The sequence below is a fragment of the Diabrotica virgifera genome, chromosome 4 (assembly GCF_917563875.1).
Source record: "Diabrotica virgifera virgifera chromosome 4, PGI_DIABVI_V3a".
Classification (NCBI taxonomy): Eukaryota; Metazoa; Arthropoda; class Insecta; order Coleoptera; family Chrysomelidae; genus Diabrotica; species Diabrotica virgifera.
Window position 1 is genome coordinate 216,876,892 of NC_065446.1, and position 21,617 is coordinate 216,898,508.

Consider the following 21,617-nt stretch of genomic DNA (forward strand, 5'->3'; position numbering starts at 1 on the left):
TGCAAAATTTGAGATGGATCGATCAAGCAGTTTTTGAGTTACAATGTCCTCCGCCTTTGAAAAAGAGGTTTTGAGAAAAACGCGTTTAAGGTTTTGACAACTTTATTTTCAATTTATTTTTTGTCTGTCAAACCGTAAAGTGATGCACACCGGAATGTTTTTAAATCGCGGAGAGTAATTTACAAAAGAGAAGGGGAACAGCTATTCAACGTTTCCCACTACGCTTAAGCGCATGGGTGCGAAGCTGCTGTATATGAAACATCCTGTATTTTCGGTAATTTTGATCCAATCAATGTGAAATTTTCAGAGAATATTCTTTATGTACTTTCATTTAAATTAATAAAAAAATTGAAATTTTCAAACCATACCCCTTTTTAACGAGGATGACTTGAAAGAGTAGAATTTTGTCAGTGAGTGCAGGGATAAATTCAGAACGGACATAATTTGCAAAACATGGACATAATCAAACAAGACGGCCGTTGAATGTTTTTTTGCTGGAATTCTTGGAAATTATATCATCGGACCCTACTTTTTTGAGGATCACGTCAACGGAGAAACTGATCTATATTTCCTGGACACATAATTGCCGGAATTTTTGGAAGCAGTATCGTTGAACATGCGTCAGATAATATTACATGACGACCCTCGAGCACAACACATTTTTTTAACGAATGGACATTTAGATTACCATTTTCCTGAGTTGGAAGGGTGTAACGGTACGAAGGTCATTGATATATAACCCCTAAATTTTTTTGTGTTAAGACCGTATTTATAGTACATCCCTAGTATTATCGATTTACCCTGTATATTGAATCCGTTTCAGGAACTGTACCGGAATTGTGTGGAATTGAATATTCAGTGATTCTCACGATGTTAAATATTGTGTATTTTTCGTTTTTCATCGATCGTCTGATATTGTGTTGTTTATCTAACTTTTCTCAGGAATTTGACATAGATATCGTAAGTGCCTCAAATTGTTTTATTCTACAGAGGAGGCGGCATTGCTTCTAACAGGTTTAATGGTTTTTCGAGACGAAAGTCTCGAGTTTTATTTATTTTAGAGCCAGAATGTCGCTGTATGTTTATCTAAGAGATAAGTGGATCAGCGATAAGGTTTCTCAAGTGTTTTCGAGTCGACAATCGTTGATAGAGCTGACCTAAGCATTTTTGATGGGAAAAGTAGGTGTAGCGAACTTTTGAGATCTGTTTGTTTATTTTTTTTTTGGTGATAGGCTGAGCTGTTTTGGTGTGCGTCCGAGGGCTTAACGTAGAGCGTAATTTGCAATTTCCTATTGGTCAAGTTGATTGAGTGTCAAGTCTGTTAATTGGTCGTTGAATTTTTGATGAGAAGATAGAATGATTTCTGGAAGGGGCGTTGAATTCTGGGAGATTAAGTTTTGAGGAGATGGAGAAAGTCAGCTACGTTAGAACCGTCAAGAAGTTAAGTCTAGTTTGATCAGTCAGTTTCCAGTTTAGTATAGTGAAGTTTAAGATGTAGTTTCAAGTTGCAAGTGTCTTCGCCCGGCTGGCTAATGCTCTGGTAGCTTGGCTCAGCTCGGCTTGACATGACGGACAGAGGACGTGGACTCCGGCATTTTCGCTGCTGTTGTCGATGTCGATATTGTTATACCACTTTTGGTATCATTTTTCCTTACATGCAGTCAGATCCAGGAATTATGCAGAAGGAGTAGAATTTTTTGTGTTACTAGTTTCAACATCGTAGTTAAAGCATGAAGTTTTCTTTCATTTTAGTATTTTTTGATCCCGTTAAATAAACGAGAAAACAAATTCTTTTTAATATTTTCGTTCGAGTAGTGCATATTTGTTAAAAAAAAAATAAATTCAATGCCGAATTTTTCTATGAACTATGAAATTTTTCTATAAACTATGGGTAACCTGATATACTTTTATTATATCAATTCATTTGTCAAGCGACTTTAGTGAAGTGAACTGTGCCTTGGACTTAAAAAACCAGGAAGAAACAGGACTGATAAACAAGGTGTTATTTTTTCTTTGTAAAACTTTTTATTTTCTTTTTTTTTGGTAATCACGTAATCTGGTACATCTCTATTTGTAACACCGTAAGAGATCACAGATTTAAGTTTTTGTTTCAATAAATAATGTTTGATTTGCAAAATATAATCTTATTATTTGTCTTTTCCTTCTCTCTTGTATCGTAAGTCCAACAAAGATTTAGCTGAGTAAAGTACAATAAGGTAAGTCACGCCATATTTGCTTTCATTTAATAAAGTATTTTGTATAATTTATATTGATTAGTTTTTTGTTTAATTTTTTATTTAGCTATCGTATAATTTTTGGTTCCCATAAGGTAACCAGTGGCGCCCAATATTTTATTTCTTTTTTATTTGATATTCTTATTTTTCTATTATTTTTATTTGTAAGCTGATAAGAGCATATTAATAACATCTTGATGCAGAAGAACCACCCCATATCTTTCCGATTCTGAGCAACCGAGGACTTGTTCTCCAATTTGTGTAACACGTCACATCTTTATATGACATATCAACATCGTGTCAAATTTTATTTTCAATTCATGTTTTCACCGGCATTTGACGTGTTAATGTTTCAATGGCGCCCACCGTCGAGGCGTTGGTATTTACCATTAATGTTACAATAGTCTGGGCTGATTATCGGAGAATAGGCCATTTTTGGGAAAAGTTATTTACCAGCAATTTTATTGCCGGAATCGAATTATAAGATCCTATATATTAATAATATAGGTATGCAAAGTCCTCAGAGAGTGTGCTACTTTTTTTATAAACAAAATGGCGCCCGAAAATCGTGTTTTTTTCAATTATTGCTCTATAACTCCCGAAGATTTTAATTTTACAACAAAAACTCTCAAATAAAAATTCACCGTGATTAAATTCTGCATAGAGACGTGTTTTTCCCGATCTGCTCCGATGAAAATTTTCCTCGGAAAATGCGGGTTTTCCCAACAAAATCTTTAATTTTCAAATAAAGTTTTAGATAAGTAATTATCTACCAATATTTAAATAATTTGGTGACTTAAAAGTCTTCTTGGTTTAGATTATAGTTCTAGAAGCTGATGCAAATTAAACGAATATTTTAGCAACAATTTAATTGTTAATTAATAATTTACGGTCGCAATAATAACCAAAATAATTATGATACACTGATCAAACTTTGAAATCGTATAAACATGAGATGCCTTTTTAATATTTTGTCGACAAAATATAAATTTATTTTTTTGCATAATCTTTAAATGTTAAAAAAAATAGTTATAAACAAATTAACGTTTCTCAGAAAGTTTTTATTATATTGTAATTTTAAAAAATAGCTAAAATGCGCATTTCAAATATCTTGAAAATGAATGCTTTAAAACTTTTTTGCAACCATTTACAAAAAAGTTATGAAACAGCAAAATAAACATACGATTACTACGGTGTTTATACATTTTTTTAATTCTTTCAAAGCGTAGAAGTGAGTATAATGTACAAGCTAATTACTTACAAAAAAATATCGATTATCAATTTAACGGTTATATTTTAATTAAAGATTATAAATATATTTTTTTGTAATTTACACGCGCGAAAGTAGAATAATACAGCACTGTAGCTGAAATTTTCACTCTGAGCGACGACTGGCCGCGCGAGACGTACACTTTTATAAATAATATATGCTGCGTGTCAGTCGCTTCGAGTGAACATTTTAGCTCCGACTCTGTATCAGGCCTACTTTTGCGCTAAATATTACAAAAAAAAGTATTTTTAATCTTTGATTAAAATATAACCATTGCACTAATTTTTGACATTCTTTGTGAGTAATTAGATTGTACCATAGACTCACTTTTAAGCTTTGAAACAATTAAAACAAATTATAAACAACGGAGATTTCGTATATTTACTTTGCTGTTTCATAACTTTTTTGCGAATGGTTGGAAATTTTTTTTAAAGCATTCATTTTCAAGACCTATGAAATACGCATTTTAAGTATTTTATAAAATTAGGATACAATAAACAATTTCTGAGAAATGTTAATTTTTTTATAACAGTTTTTTTTAAACATTTAAAGATTATGCAAAAAAATGAAAAATTTATATTTTGTCGACAAAATATTAAATAGCCATCACACCTTTATAATCTTTCTAAGTTTTATTGCGACTGTAAATTTTTAATTAACAATTGAATTGTTGCTAAAATATTCGTTTCATTTTCACCGGCTTCTGAATTTATAATCTATACCAAGAAATCTTTTATTTCACCAAGCTATATAATTATTGATAAATAATTATTGGCCCAAAAAATTTATTTGAAAATTCGAGATTTTGTTGGGAAAACCACATTTTCCGAGGAAAATTTTCGTCGAAGCAAATCGGAAAAAATATGCTTTTATGTAGAATTAAATTGGGGTGAATTTTTATTTGAGTGTTTTTGGTGTGAAGTTAAAATCTTCGGAGTTATAGAGCAATAATTGAAAAAAATACGATTTTCCGGCGCCATTTTGTTTATAAAAAAAGTAGCACACTATCTGCGGACTTTGCATACCTATATTATTAATATATAGGATCTTATAATTCGATTTCAGCAATAAAATTGCTGGTAAATAACTTTTCTTTGTACTTTACTAATTAGACCAGCGTATTATAACTATTTTTTTTTCAAAATTTAAAGATTATGCAAAAAAAAAAGAAAAATTTATATTTTGTCGATAAAATATTAAATAAGCATCTCATCTTTATAATCTTTATAAGTTTGATCAATGTATCATGATTATTTTGGTTATTATTGCGATCGTAATTTGTTTATTAACAATTGAATTGTTGCTAAAATATTCGTTTAATTTTCACCGGCTTCTGGAATTACAATCTATACTAAGAAAGCTTTGATGTCACTAAGTTATTTAATTATTGATTAATAATTACTTACCTAAAACTTTATTTGAAAATTAGAGTTTTTGTTAGGAAAACCCGCATTTTCCGAGGAAAATTTTCGCCGGAGCAAATCGTGAAAAACATATCTCTATGCAGAATTTAATTGTGGTGAATTTTTGTTTGGGTGTTCTTGTTGTAAAATTAAAATCTTCGGAGTTATAGAGAAATAATTGAAAAAAATACGATTTGTCGGCGCCATTTTGTTTATAAAAAAAGTAGCACACTATCTGCGGACTTTGCATAACCACATTATTAATATATAGGATCTTATAATTCGATTCCAGCAATAAAATTGCTGGTAAATAACTTTTCCATGAATTTTGCTAATTAGCCCAGAGTACAAGGGGAGAAGCCAGAAGGTGACCTCAACGATCTCCAGATTTAAAAAAGTTAGATTTTTTTCGGGGGTGTATAAGATAAGACGTATAAACACCAGTTACAACGAAACAATATATGAAGGAGAGAATTAAAAATGATACTAAATAAACACAAAATTTTGTATGGTTTTCTTCTATGGCCAGTTGGTTGCTAAAACAAGTGCCAATAAAACCCAAACACACAACTTCTTGTTTTAAAAAAATTCTACTTACGATATTTCTTGCCATCTACTCCTGTAGGGGGCTGCTCTGAATCTACGTAGCTGCTAGTACCAGTTTTGGTGGCATTCAATTGCTGTATAGCTGATTGAGCAACGGCAGCTGCAGCATTTACAGCATCCATTTGATTTTCCTGCAGGGTAATGGAATTTCCATCGGTAATTTGTTTGGCGAAATACACTCGATAGTATTCGATGTAGTGCATATATTCCTGCGGCGATTTTGCATACCGTCTAGCGGCATATTCTGCTAAACTATCTACATCGGCCATAGAATAAGTACTAGGAACTGCTGCGTTCGGGAAGACATCTTGATCTACTTGAGAATATGGCCTCTTAGTGTCTCCCTTAACGTATTTACAGTAGGATACTATCACTGTAAAAAATAATATATGTTCAGTAAACTATATAAACTTTATAGACTACAATAAAGCATTCGATAAGGTAAAACATGACCGACTTATAGAAGTACTCAAAAACAAGTATCTGGATGAGGGATGTAATACTGATATCAAATTTATACTACAGCCAACGATCAAATGTGAAAATTAGAAGAGAAGAGTTCTGACACTTAGTCAGAAGAAATGGAGATTAGGAGAGGGGCCAGGCAAGGTTGCACACTATCGCCGTTATTGTTTAATGCTTATTCTGAAGAAATCATACAAGAAGCTTTGGTAAACGAGACAGTCGGCATAAAAGTGAATGGAAGCTAGCCGACAACTTGGAAGACTTAAAGAGAATAATAAACAAAATATGTATTAAGATATAGTGGAAAATCCAGACTCTCTTTAAAAAAAAAAAATATGAAAATTAGCAAGAACAACAATACAAACGAAATATTGACGGTAGGCGGACAGCAGATTAAGAGAGTAAAAAAATATACTTGGGAACGGTAATCACAGAAAATGACGATTATACTGCAGAAATAAGAGTGAGAATTGAAAAAGCACATGTCAACTTCGTGAAAATGAAAAAGATTTTATGCGGCCAAGATTTGACATTGGCCCTCAGAATAAGACTAATTAAATGTTATGTGCACAGTGTGCTTTACTATGGAGTTGAATCATATATACAGGGTGAGTTTTTAGTGCGGGATCGGTCGATAATTCCATTACGGTATCGAATATCGAAAAAAGTTATTTAGAAAAAATGTAGACAATGATATTCTCCACGCTTGGAAAATATGTCCATTTCTACAGGGTGATCAATAACAGGGTGGTATATCAAACATATAATTTTTTAAATGGGACACCCTATATATTTTTTCATATTTATATTCCCCTCATATTTCTTGTTCACATAATATAGGGTTTTGCATTACTATACAGAGAATTTAACAAGTTATGACCATTTTTATTTCGAAATCCCTATGACATTAACACCCTGTATATAAAAAAGTAATTGATAGACAATAATTTGTTTTATGTTGTAAGATAAACAATATACTGTAGTTTTTAAATTAAGTCCAATTGAAATCATTGACGAATGTTTGTATACAGGGTGAACTACAAAACCAAATTACGATTTTCTCTATTTTTTTTAAATGGATCACCCTATATTTTATTTTTCAAAAATATTGTATTTATTATACTCTTTCATTTTTATATAGCATTCCCTATATCTAAACTTATTACTTTCGGAGATATTTTTAGTTTTCTTCAACTTTCAGGAATACATTCAATTTTTCTAGTAGAAATAAGTTGGTATTGAATGATAATTAAACAAAATTATTTTTGTTCAATAAATAACTAACACAAAATATAAACCATAGCAATATGCAATGAATGTATCAATAAATGTGGTATTAAGCAATTATCACATTTCCCTAATATACAAGAATCATACAATTCCTACAAAAAAAAATATAGGTATCTTGTGTATAATAAAAATACAAGATTATTTTTATTTAATCAACACCTCACACAAAACATAAATCAAAACAATATACAACTAATTTAATAGTTTTTAGATTATTATTATTATATCAACAGCATTCTAAGCCAAGAAGTTTTTAGTAACACATTCCTAATTGCAGATTGTGACCCGCAGTTATTAATGATATAATTTTCATATTAAATTTCATTAATATGCATCAAGAAATCCCTACTTTGTTAACACTCAAACTAGGCGATATATAAATGTTTAAGGTGATATTGTTAGAGATTATGTGATTGGTCCACATTTTTTGGCGGTTGAGGTTTTTATACGACGGTGCTCCAGTTCTTCCCAAATTGATTTTTTTCAAGTGAGGCTATATAAAAAACCTTGTATACCAGAAGCATCCAACAACGCTTGATGATATGAAAAATAGAATAAAAGAAGCTTTTAATAACATTGACTTACAAAAATGTTAGAAATGTGGCTCGGTCATTTGAATATCGGTTACAAAATTGCATATACGTTGAAAGTGGTCATTTTCAACATTTACTTTAGACTTATATAACACCACATTAATTGGTACATTCATTAAATTTTGTTATGGTTTATTATTTTTTTGTTAGTTATTTATCGAATGAAAATATTTTATTAATACTTATTTGTTAAGTTATTTATATTTATAAGAATTGAATGTATTCCCGGCAAATGAAGAAAACTAAAAATATCTCAGAAACTAATAAGTTTAGGTATAGGAGATGCTATATAAAAATAAAAGGGTATCATAAATACAATATTTAAAAAAAAAATAAAATATAGGGTAATCTATTAAAAAAAATTGAGAAAATCGTAATTTTGTTTTGTAGTTTAAAAGTGCTTATAAAAATGAATGTTCTACTAAAAAATTCTTGGCTTAGAATGCTGTTGATACACCAATCTAAAAACTGTTACATCAGTTGTATATTGTTTTGATTTATGTTTCATGTAAGTAATTTATTGAATAAAAATAATCTTGTTATATTATTATATACAATACAAAGTTTTTTTTTGTAGGAAATTTACGATTCTTGTATATTAGGGAAATATGATAATTTCTTAATATCACATTTATTGGTATATTCACTGCATATTGCTATGGTTTATATTTTGTGTTAGTTATTTATCTAATAAAAATAATTTTGTTTAATTATCACTCAATACTAACTTATTTCCACAAAAAATTTAATGTATTCCCGAAATTTGAAGAAAACTAAAAATACCTCGGAAAGTAATCAGTTTAGATATAGGGAATGCTATAAAAAAATGAAAGAGTATATTAAATACAATAATGTTAAAAAATAAAATATAGGGTGATCCATTTAAAAAAATAGAGAAAATCGTAATTTGGTTTTGTAGTTCACCCTGTATACAAATATTCGTCAATGATGTGAATTGGACTTAATTTAAAAACTACAGTATATTGTTTATCTTATTACATAAAACAAATTATTGTCTACGAATTACTTCTTTATATACAGGGTGTTAATCACATAGTGATTTCGAAATAAAAGTGGTCATAACTTGTTAAATACCATGTATAGTAATGCAAAACCATATATTATATGAACAAGAATTATGAGGGGAATATAAATATGAAAAAATATAAGGGTGTCCTATTTAAAAAATTATGTTTGATATACCACGCAGTTACTGATCACCCTGTAGAAATGGACATATTTTCCAAGCGTGGAGAATATAATTGCTTACATTTTTTTTAAATAACTTTTCTCGATATTTTATACCATAATGGAGTTATCGACCGATCCCGCACTAAAAACTCACCCTGTATATGTTACGGTAAAAGTAGATAATCTGGTAATTGTACACAATTACCGGTAATTGTATACAATTACCAGAGTCGACGGTAAATGTAGGAAATATTCTGTAAAAACCTTTTATTTCCTACCTTTACCGGTAATTGTATACTGTATACATTTCCCAGAGGATTTTGGTAAAAGTAAAAATTTCAAATTATAACGATCGACACGCAAGTGGAGTGCCACAACACACAACTGTAAAAATCATAACGATCTATTTAGATCTGTGTGAAACTTGCCAGAAAAAAAGTCTCCAAAAAAGGTTCAGTAGTGAAACCTATACTGTCAAAAAGAAATGAATAGCAGATGTCAAATAGATTTGATAGAGATGCAAGCCCAAGCACATAATGAATTCAAATTCATTTTTATCTACCAAGATCACTAAACAAAATTTGTACAATTACGGGCGTTGTAAACGTGCAGAAGAAGTTGCATTCGTTTTTCTTGACGCATTTTGTGCCTTTGGAGCTCCTAGCATTCTTCAAAGCGACAATAGACGAGAATTCCCCAACATAATTATAGAAGAACTGTACTCCATGTGGAAAGATTTGAAGATAGTGCATGGTAAGCCAAGACACGGTCAGTCACAAGGATCTGTTGAACGTATGAATAAAGACATTGAAAATATACTAAGTTCCTGGTTGGAAAGCAACCAAACAAACAAGGAGTCAGAGGGTCTTTGATCTGTATAATTCTCCAAGAACCGAGCTAACCCTTCTGGCATCAAGTGCAGTCCGTATGAAGCCATGTTTAAGGTTCCTGCCAAAATTGGTTTCAAAATTTCATCACCGCCAGAAGAGGCTCTAGAAAACAAGTAAAATTTAATAAAAAATTTTGGTCTTGGTAAAAGGTATATTATTTTAAAAAGCCCTATAGGGCTACAAACATCGAACAGAACGTTTTCGCTCTAAAAAGAGCATCATCAGTGTTGCAAGAACATGGTGAGCCAACCAAAAAATACGAAGGTCAAAGCCTTTCAAAAATGGACTAAAAGTCACATCAAAATGCTAACATAGCAAATTCCAAAGGATGGATATAATCCCTAAGGATATGGCCCTAGGATAACATATGACTCCCACACGTTGTAAGTGGGTCAAAGGTAACAAATTAGGTCATTATGTTACAAGAGCTGACAGGCAACTGAAATGTTGCCTGTCAGCTCTTGTAATATAATGACCTAATTTGTTACCTTTGACCCACTTACAACGTGTGGGAGTCATATGTTATCCTAGGGCCATATCCTTAGGGATTATATCCATCCTTTGGAATTTGCTATGTTAGCATTTTGATGTGACTTTTAGTCCATTTTTGAAAGGCTTTGACCTTCGTATTTTTTGGTTGGCTCACCATGTTCTTGCAACACTGATGATGCTCTTTTTAGAGCGAAAACGTTCTGTTCGATGTTTGTAGCCCTATAGGGCTTTTTAAAATAATATACCTTTTACCAAGACCAAATTTTTTTATTAAATTTTACTTGTAATTAATGGTATACAGCCAGCTACAGGAAATTCTTCCTAGTGGAGCTCTAGAAAACATTTCGACTGAAGAAGATTTGGAAGTAGAAGAAACCCAGTCAGGTCCAGAAGTGGTTCTGAAGAACGTAAAGAAGCAGAAGTGGATGAACAAATTAGCTTCTAAGAGTTTGCCATGTCAGAACAAACAGTAAGTAAGTAAAGTAGTAGTATTAATTCAGACACAAAGCTCAATTCACGTTAAACAAAATGTCTCTAGTTTTTAACACAGTTCAATAAAAATCACACTTCTTTAACAGCTTGGAATTTATTGTTTTTATTTCATCATTTTACTTACTTTTCGGAGACTTATGGGAGACTATGGTAGAAATGGGAGTACCTGGAAAGCTGGTACGATTAGCACGAGTGAGCACGGAGAACGCTTCCGCACGAATCAGAATTGGCAGCACCACGTCGGAGGAATTCCTCATTGACACCGGGCTTAGACAAGGAGATCCTCTCGCCCCCCTGCTGTTTAACTTCGCACTGGAATATGCAGTAAAGAAAGCTCAGCCACAACTGACAAACGGATTTGCCGCCCAAGGATCAAAAATACTATTAGCCTTTGCGGATGACGTGGACACACTTGCACAATCCACCAGAGATGCAAAAGAAGTTTTCACCCTATTCGAGAACGGAGCCAAAGAAGTTGGTCTTAAGGTCAACGAGAACAAGACAAAGTACATGGTGGTTACGAAGAACCCAAACCAAGGGTTAGACAAAACGTAACAATTAATGAATACAACTTTGAAGTCGTCAAAGAATTTAAGTACCTGGGAGCGATCATAACATCTGAAAATAAATATGAAAAGGACGTGGCAGCCAGGATCATTGCAGGAAACAGCGCATATTACTCGTTAATGACCCTACTTAAATCAAAAATACTCTCAAGACCAGCAAAAATAAGAATATATAAGACAATAATTCGTCCCACAATAACGTATGGAAGCGAAACATGGACTCTGAATCAGCGGGAAACGACAAAATTACTGGTACTTGAAAGAAAGATACTGCGGACTATCTATGGGCCTTGCAGAGAAGAGACAACAGGAGAATGGAGAAGAAGACACAATGATGAACTCCAGACAATATATGGAGATGAAAACATAGTACGCTACATTAAAGCAAACAGAATACGATGGGCGGGTCACATGCTAAGATCAAGTGACGAAAGACTTCTGAACGCCACATTCTGGGAAAGACCCGAAGGAAAAAGGTCAGTTGGTCGCCCAAGAAAGAGATGGAAGGACGCAGTAGCCAGTGATCTACGCAAAATGGGAGTACCGCAATGGGAAATAGCTGCTCAGGACAGACAACAATGGAGGGAAATAGTAAACGCGGCCAAGACTCAAATAGAGTTGTAGAGCCAAATGATGATGATGATGATTTTACTTACTTTTACCGTTGGTCCTTGGTGATTGTATATAATTACCGGTAAAAGTAGATAATTGAAAATAATTTGCTACATTTACCGTCGGCTTTGGTAATTGTATACAATTACCGGTAATTGTATACAATTACCAATTATCTACTTTAACCGTAACACATAATATGTATACATACATTAAATCGAAATGCAATAAATCGTCTTTGAACGCGTTTGAAATGTGGACATTTGGAAGAGTGTTAAGGAGAATAGGCAGAGAGAGGGAAATTGAAAACACAATAAAAGAAAGGAAATTGCAACATCTCGGACATATGATGAGAAGCGAAATATATATAACATCTTGAGACTCAAAATTCAAGGAAAAATAGAGGGTGGGAGAAGCATAGGAAGGAGACGCGTTTCCTGGTTGCGGAACCTAAGAGAATGGTTTGGTTGCAGCTCAAGGCAACTGTCCAGAGCAGTTGCCTCGAAGTTCAAAATATCCATGATGATTGCCAACCTTCGTCGTTGAAATGGCACTTAAAGAAGAAGTAAACTATTAATAAAAAGATTTTTAAATCAAGAAACTTACCAGACTTTCCGTCAATAGTGACTGGTGTTTTGTGATTACTAAGTCCTGCGAATATAGCTAAGGAATCTACAGTGCTTCTTGTTTCTAGATAACAGAGGCCTCTAGAGGTTGACGTTAGAGGATCCCGTCCAATACATACGACCGAAATGGTTTCCACCAATTCCGGTATGATTTGCTTCAGTACAGCCATGACAGATTCTTCCGTTGTCAATGCGTCCAAATTCCTTAACATGATAGCTACAAAAAGATTTCAGTTAAATACAAAAATCAGCAAATATGTAAGTAAAAATAGAAAAATAGACGGTTTCGTTTTGATTTAAATCTGTCTCCTGCCATCCCCGATAGCGCTATTTCTAGGTCTAACTGTTGTCAAGGAGGCTATGCAAGAAGACAAATTTACATCAAAACTTCCGTAGTTCTCGGTATAAAATAAAACTACATATTTATACCGGAGTAAGGTTAGAACGCCCTCTAACGGGGAATACGTGAAATGAATGTCGACTCGATTCAAGTTTTCTGTTAACCCAGATATGAAAATATCAAAAGGCACCGCTAGGAAAATATTCCAAAATGCGATTCAGAGAACCTATATGAAACGAGTCTTTGTACTCTCATACAGAGTATGGCATTAGTAAAAATAGAAAAATAGACGGTTTCGTTTTGATTTAAATCTGTCTCCTGCCATCTCCCGATAGCGCTATTTCTAGGTCTACCTGTTGTCAAGGAAGCTATGCAAGAAGACAAATTTATATCAAAACTTCCGTAGTTCTCGGTATAAAATAAAACTATTTATACCGGAGTAAGGTTAGAACGCCCTCTAACGGGGAATAAGCGAAATTAATGTCGACTCGATTCAAGTTTTCTGTTAACCCAGATATGAAAATATCAAAAGGCACCGCTAGGAAAATATTCCAAAATGCGATTCAGAGAACCTATATGAAACGAGTCTTTGTACTCTCATACAGAGTATGGCATTAGTAAAAATAGAAAAATAGACGGTTTCGTTTTTATTTAAATCTGTCTCCTGCCATCCCCCGCTAGCGCTATTTCTAGGTCTACCTGTTGTCAAGCAGGCTATGCAAGAAGACAAATTTACATTGACAGAAGACATTATCTTGCATAGCCTCCTTGACAACAGGTAGACCTAGAAATAGCGCTATCGGAAGATTTTTTTTATTTATTTATTTATTAATCCTAACAGACCTGTAAGGTCTAATTACAAGGATAAAATACAATAATTTTTCTAAAATAAATATACAATAACATAAAAAATAAAAATAACAAAAAAAAAACAAAATAAATAGTAGGTCTAACATATCAGATAATACAAACTATTCTTATATACTATCCATAAGACTACACTTACTAATCCTATGCCGATAAATTAATAATTTGTCGTAACACTATTTCCCGAAATACATTTTGTGAGACTGACTAATCTAAATCAGTTAGAGTATTGATGTTATTAGCTAGTCGAAACATGGTCACCAGAGGAGCCCTGGTGGTAGTAGATAATAGTGGAATATTAAACATTACCATATTGCGAGTTAATCTCAATGGTACATTGAACCTAATCAAAGCTAGAATTTCACGTGAATTCATTTTATTGTTAATTATTTTATGTAAAAATATTAAAGCTGTAAGTTTCCGTCTGTCTTCTAATGATAATATTTTAAACTCATTTCTAAGGCGAGTGGTTCTAACTTCAGTATAATCTGGTCGTATGTGATATTTTTTAAAATAAATATATCTTAAAAATTTATTTTGAATTTTTTTCAGTGTATCTAATGCAGTTTGATACTTACCAAACCAAATATGAGCTCCAAATTCTAATTTTGCCCTTACTAAAGTATAGTATAACATTTTAAGAGTTGCTATATTTCTAAAATTAAAGGTTTGTCTAATTATAAACCCTAGTAATCGGTTTGCAGACTTCGTTATATTATTTATGTGGCCAGCGAAAGATAATAAATTATTATAGGTGATGCCTAAATCTTTTACCTCTGTACAACGCAGTAAAGTTTCTTCATTAATTTTATATTCAAATATAATAGGATCTTTTAAACGTGTTACGGTAAATATACAGCATTTTTTCACATTAAAGTATAACTTGTTGCAATAGCTCCATTCAAGTAAATTATTTAGATCTTTTTGTAATAATACAGAGTCTCTAACAGTTTGTATGCGTTTGTAGAGTTTTAAATCGTCAGCAAATAGAAGACATTCTGAATGTTTCAATACTGATGGTAAGTCATTAATAAAAAGTACAAATATAAGAGGCCCCAGATTAGAACCTTGTGGCACTCCCGAATTAGCTTCAAATTTACCTGACGTATTCCCATTGTGTTTAACTATAAAAGATCTGTTTGCAAATAATTTTTTATTAATTCAATAACATTCTTTGATAAACCAAACTTATTTAATTTTGAAAATAACACGTCATGGTCAACCGTATCAAATGCTTTACGAAAGTCTGTATATACAGTATCTAATTGGGACTTTGATTCTAAAGTTTCATATGCTCGATTCATTTAAATAAATAAGTTTGAACTAGTAGATTTACTGGCTACAAAACCATGTTGCTGAGATACTAAAAACTTTTCGACATAATGATATAGACTAGAATAAATAATTTGTTCGAATAATTTAGCTGGTGCACACATTATCGATATCGGTCTATAATTTTCTACATTCATTTTATTACCTGCTTTGAATATAGGAGTTACAATACCAGTTTTCCATACTACAGGATAGCTATTAGAGGAAACTGTTAAATTAAATATATAAAGCAATGGTTTTCTAACCATTCACCACAAGCTTTAAGAATATACGGCGGAATCCCATCAGTCCCAGCTGCTTTCTTAGGTTTTATGTTTTTTACTCCATTGTTGTACTCAGCTTCGGTTATGAATTTTATTACAAAGCTATCACTATGTACAGTATTTTCAGGAAAATTAAGATTATATGAGGCTTTAATTGATGAATACACATATGAAAAGATGGCAGGGGACAGATTTAAATAAAAACGAAACCGTCTATTTTTCTATTTTTACTAATGCCATACTCTGTATGAGAGTACAAAGACTCGTTTCATATAGGTTCTCTGAATCGCATTTTGGAATATTTTCCTAGCGGTGCCTTTTGATATTTTCATATCTGGGTTAACAGAAAACTTAAATGGAGCCGACATTCTTTTCAAATATGTAAGTATTATGATTACAGTCAAACAAATTTTTACTTACTTTTGGTCGCATACATGCACACTTCGTCACTACCACTACCTCCTTCCTCACTCTCTGTTTTGGATGCGTGGCATTTAAAACAATTGTCCCTTCTTTTGAAATTCTGAGCTCCACACTTAAACAGAACACATTATATTATTTCTTATATTAAATAAAATATAAAATTAAAAATGATACCAAGCAAGAGTAGACTTTGACAGAGACATTTAATTGTCTTTTTTTTTGAAAAATGGCTTTGGCAGAGCCAATTAGCCAGCATTTAATTGTCTTTCTGATCTGGAGCGCTTTTTATTCGAGTACATTACAAAGAATGCACATGGTACAACTATTCGTGAGTCTTTGCCCCGTTTACTATTGCCTTTCATGTTTGTCGGTTATGTGTCACTAATTCCCATTGTCTAACTCCCATTTTCTCCAAATCTTCTTTGACTGCCTCTTTCCACCTTTTTCTTGCCCGTCCTACAGACCTTATTCCATCTGGCATTTCCCAGAACACATTGTTTATAAGGCGATTGTCGTTACTGCGTATCACATGCCCTGTCCATCTGAGCCTATTGGCTGTATATTTGACTAAATTTTCCTTTCTGAATAGAGACTCTAACTCGTTATTGTATCTGCGCCTCCATTTGTTTGTCATGCTGTCTCTGCAAGGATTATATATCATTCGAATATCTTTACGTTCTCACACCAGCAATTTATTTACTTCTCTTTTTGTTAGTGTCCATGTTTCGCTTCCATACGCGACTGCTGGTCGTATTATGGTCTTATATATCTGGATTTTGCACCTCGTGAAAGAAGTTTTGACTTCATTAGATGTTGCATTGCAAAGAAAGATCTGTTTCCTGCCATTATTCGCGTTTCAACTTCTCGCTCTAAAATCTTAAAATACCCATAGGCGAACTATAATTCCCTTAATGTCATTTTTAATAACCTTAAAAATTAATTCATATTGACAAATCTACAAGGAAAAAAGTTAATGTAGAATAAAGTAAACACTTCTGTTGTATACTTCTGTTCTGTTAGGTATATGATGAATTTATTAAAAAATTTCTTAAAATTTATCCATAAGGTAGTGGAATTGCACAAAACGTTTTCGGTCAAAACTGACCATCATCAGTGTGAACGTCCAATGTATAAGTATTTGAAACTAGCCACTTCAATAGGTGTAAAAACATCTAAATTACATTACTGATACATTAAACATTAAAAAGTAGTCGACATTAAGTCGATGTAAGATTTGTGAAATAACCTGTGGATGTACTTCATCCTCGCTTGAAGTTGCACATAGTGCACAAGTGAGAGATTGACGGCCGACTAGAGCTGCTAGACTGAAAAGGAGACTTAGTTTTAAGGAAAAAAGTATTCCTGCATCTGGCTGTATACCATAATATGTATCACAAAAAATTTTGTTAATTAAGATCCTTTATAAGAGGTATATAATTTATTAAAAATTCCCTTAAATAAAGGGCTATATCACATATGCAGAACGTTTTCGATCTAATACAGATCATCATCAGTGCTAAACCTAAAATAAGTATAACCTTTAAAGTTAAAGAAATTTTTTTTAAATGTTGACTAAGGTTGAAAAACAAGGTTTGGTTATACTTACAGGATGTTCACATGCTAAGCCAGCAAAATTGAAAATATATGGGTAAGGACCCTGTAAAGTGTTACAGTAAAGTAAACATTGACATAAATTGTTTTAAATAACATGGATGTTTTAAATAATCCTAGATTTAGCACCGGTCACCATTTGACCCCTCATATGAGTTGGACACGTTCTGAAGTTCAGCATCCTCACATATTTTAGGGTCGATAACAACCGAATGTTAACGGAAATATTGAAAGAAGTCAGGAATCAACTGTCAGTGCAATCGGAAGTACCAATGTGTACCTATTGTTAACTAGAGAAACAATAAAGAGAAGAGAAACATGGTGGAGTTTAATAAAAGAACAGATTTCTGTTAAACAGTTGTAACGATACAAACGTCACATCTTTGTTATTTTATTTTTAAATAATTATTTTACTTTATTTTATTTAATATTTCATTAACAATAATTTTCTACCATTTGTTTTACCAGTTTTCTTCGTTAAAAACTCGTTGGCGCCCTCTTTTATTATCTTCTATTTAATATATCTCTTTTCATCTAAAATCTAATTCATCATACTGAACGTACCCCATATATTCTTACTCTGTAAGTAACTGTCTTTCAATACGGAACATGCCTGCTACTTCATACGTACTTGGTTGTCATTTCAAATGTCGTTTTCAATGACAGTGTCACTTCATCCCTACTTCCTGACACGTTGCTGAGAATGGAAGGGAAGAATTATTCCTTAAAAATGCATGTAATTTGAAAATTAGATTTATTTTCCATCAACACTTATTCTCTTGGGGTGAGTTTTGTATTCTAAGTTTTTTATAGTCTACTTTTAATTTTTTATAATCATTTGTTTCTATACCTAACCTCGACTCTACACGTATCTTGATATCTTAATTTTGAATATTTCATTTCATCTATTGATATGCTTTTAGTAATCAGATAATTTAACTATTCTCCTCATCTTAATTCCATTTAATTTATTCTTGTCATCTGCTACTCTTTCTGACGATCATTTCTTAAAAGAATGGCAGACTGGCACACTTTAGTTTTCTTCTTGATGGTTGATATGTGTTTTACTCTTCTAGTTTTTTGATAGAAATCACCTTTCTCCCTTTGGGAGCCACCTGCCTTCATCACCGGTGATGCTACTCTTCGACCAACACCACCAGTAAACTAGAGCTGCACTGACCTGAGGCCGTCCATCTAGCCCAGGGGCCTGATTCTAATTCATTTCGACAGTCGCAATTTCATTTCGACACCGCCATGACAGCAACTGGGGATATTAACCTTATCATGTTGAGACTGCTCAGAATTTGGGTTGGCGCTTCGGTTTCTTGGATTTTGTTGATAGTCTGGGAAAATTATCGAAATAATAGTACCATTTTTGGGAAAAATTATTTACCAGCTATTTTATTGCTAAAATCGAATCTTAAGATTGCTTATATTAGTAATATGGGGTATGACAAGTCCGCAGAAAGTGTGTTATTTTATTTATAAACAAATTAGCACTCCTAAATCTTCTTTTTTTTTCAATTAGTGGTCTGTAACTCCTATAATTTTTCCTTTGAGCCAAAAACACTCAAATAAAAATTCACCCTAATTTAGTTCTGCACAAAGTTATTTTTTTTCCGATTTCCTTCAACAAAAATTTTACTCAGAAAATCCGAGTTTTCCCAAAAAATCTGCCATTTTCAATTAAAATTTTAGGGAAGTACCTAATTATTTATCAATAATTAAATAATTGAAGACATGAAAGATTTATTATAGTAGATTATACAGAGGGGCTAAATTATGGAATAAATTCATTTCTTTACAACGGACGATTTTGGAGCAAAATCCCGAAAGAGGTCGATTTTTATTTTTAAATTACAATTTGTTGGCATATATTTCATACTAGTGACGTCATCCATCTGAGCGTGATGACGTAATCGATAATTTTGTTAATGGGAATAGGGGTCGTGTGGTAGGTCATTTGAAAGGGCGTTTAATTCTCTATTCAGTAATATAAACATTAATATCATTAGGTATTTATACAGGGTTGTCAAAAAAAAATTTTGAATTAAATTAATTGGCGCAAAAAGAAGAATGTATGTAATTTATTTAACTCAAAATACATTGTACTGCTGTCAGAAAATAGAAAAAAAGGTTTATTTCACAAATAAACATTTCTTTTCGCTTAAATTAAATCACAAACAGCCTCCCTCCTACCTATTGGCAGTTTGAACATTTAATTTAAGCTAAAAGCAATGTTTATTTGCAAAATAAACATTTTTTTCTATTTTCTGACAGCAATAGAATGTATTTTGAGTTAAATAAATTACATGCATTCTTCTTCTTGCGTCAATTAATTTAATTCAAAATTTTTTTTGGCCTCCCTGTATAAATATTGATATTAATGTTTATAATACTGAATAGAGAATTGAACGCCTTTGTAAATGAGCTACAACACGAACCCATATTCCTATTTAAAAAAATAATTACGTCATCACGCTCGGATGGATGACGTCACTAGTTTGAAATATATGCCAAGAAATTTAATTTAAAAATAAAAATCGACCTGTTTCGGGATTTTTCTCTAAAATCGTCCATTTTAGAGAAAATGAATTTATTCCATAATTTAGCCCCTCTCTGTATATCAGGAGACCGGCGACAATCTAACCAATAGTTTAGCAATAATTAAAATGTTAATTAAAAAATTTCGGTCGAAATAATAACCAGAAAGATTATGATACACCAGAATAACTATGATTTTCATATAAAAAAGCACTATACCTATTCAACGTACCTTACAGGATTGAAATTGGACCATTTGAGCGGTCTCAGGAATGTTATAAAGAAACAATTTTTTGGCTTATAAACAAATAGAACCCCTCAGAAAATATTAGATTAAATTAAATTAAGTTAACGCTGTTCAAAAGAGCACGGCTTCTGTGTCCTTTTCGAAGAAAAACAAATTGAATTGCGAGGAGTGATTCCAGGTATAACCGGTCAAATTTGACCGGCATTTGCGACAGAGTTATAAACAACAGGATTTTAATCTTTGAACCATTAGATACCTTTTAATTCCGGTCCTCTTTGTACATACAAATTTTCATATCTTCAAGACACTCATAACAAAAAAGATTTATGTCACTGTCACCAAATTATTTAATTATTGATAAATAATTACTTCCCTCAAATTTTAGTTGAAAATTAAAGATTTTGTTTGGAAAACCCGAATTTTCCGAAGAAAATTTCCGTCGAAGGAAATTGGAATAAATTATCAATGTGCAGAATTAAATTACTGTCAATTTTTATGTGAGTGTTTTGGTTTAAAGTTAAAATTTTCGGAGTTATAGAGCAATAATAAAAAAAAAAGATTTCGGAGCGCTAATTTGTTTATAAACAAAATAGCACACTTTCTGTGGACTTTGCACAGCTATATTACTAATATAGGAAATCTTAAGATTTGATTTCAGCATGTCCAGCAATAAAATAGCTGGTAATTAATTTTCCTTGTTTTTTACTAATTTTCCCAGATTATTACCTCACATCTTTCATTGAGTTGATGATTCATGTTGTGGACATTCTCAATTTTTATATTTCTAATTTAATACTATTCTATCTAATTCCTCAAAACAAGCAAATTTCAATTAAACCCAGCTATATTATAATACCTTTTGATTTAGTTTTCCTTGCAAGAAATAAACAAAACACATCTAAACTAAACCTAACCTCGCTTTTGGCCATTCATTCATCTCCGTGTCAAATAATTTCGACAGTCGCCATATTGAAAGCGACTTGTTTTTGGTCGAAATTTGATTTAGAATCAGGGCCCAGGTCAAGACAAGTCAACAGCTGTACCATTCAACATCAAGAAGTTACCATCGAATCAGATACCAAAGCCATAAGTATAATCTACAAATTGTTAGTCTTTGGCAAGAATTTGAATATATTTGTTAATGCACTTAATAAGTCATATATTTTTTTTATATCTTTATGAACAATAAACATAATTAGTTAAAAATATTGTTTTGTTCGCTTTCATTCCAAACTTTATAGCTCATTTCTAAGATTAGGA

General features: G+C 32.1%; 1 protein-coding gene across 2 annotated transcripts in view; it reads right to left on the reverse strand.

Annotated features, from left to right (window-relative positions):
• The window catches only part of LOC126883293 (RNA-binding protein 5-B), a 61,395-nt gene that overhangs the window by 12,888 nt on the left and 26,890 nt on the right, over positions 1 to 21,617 (reverse strand). For both annotated transcript variants that reach the window (XM_050648648.1, XM_050648646.1), the window contains exons 7-9: positions 15,953 to 16,067; positions 12,711 to 12,947; positions 5,506 to 5,886 (exon numbers count right to left, since the gene is read on the reverse strand). In XM_050648648.1, coding sequence (XP_050504605.1) covers positions 5,506 to 5,886; positions 12,711 to 12,947; positions 15,953 to 16,067 — 733 coding nt within the window. The remainder of the gene's footprint in view (positions 1 to 5,505; positions 5,887 to 12,710; positions 12,948 to 15,952; positions 16,068 to 21,617) is intronic.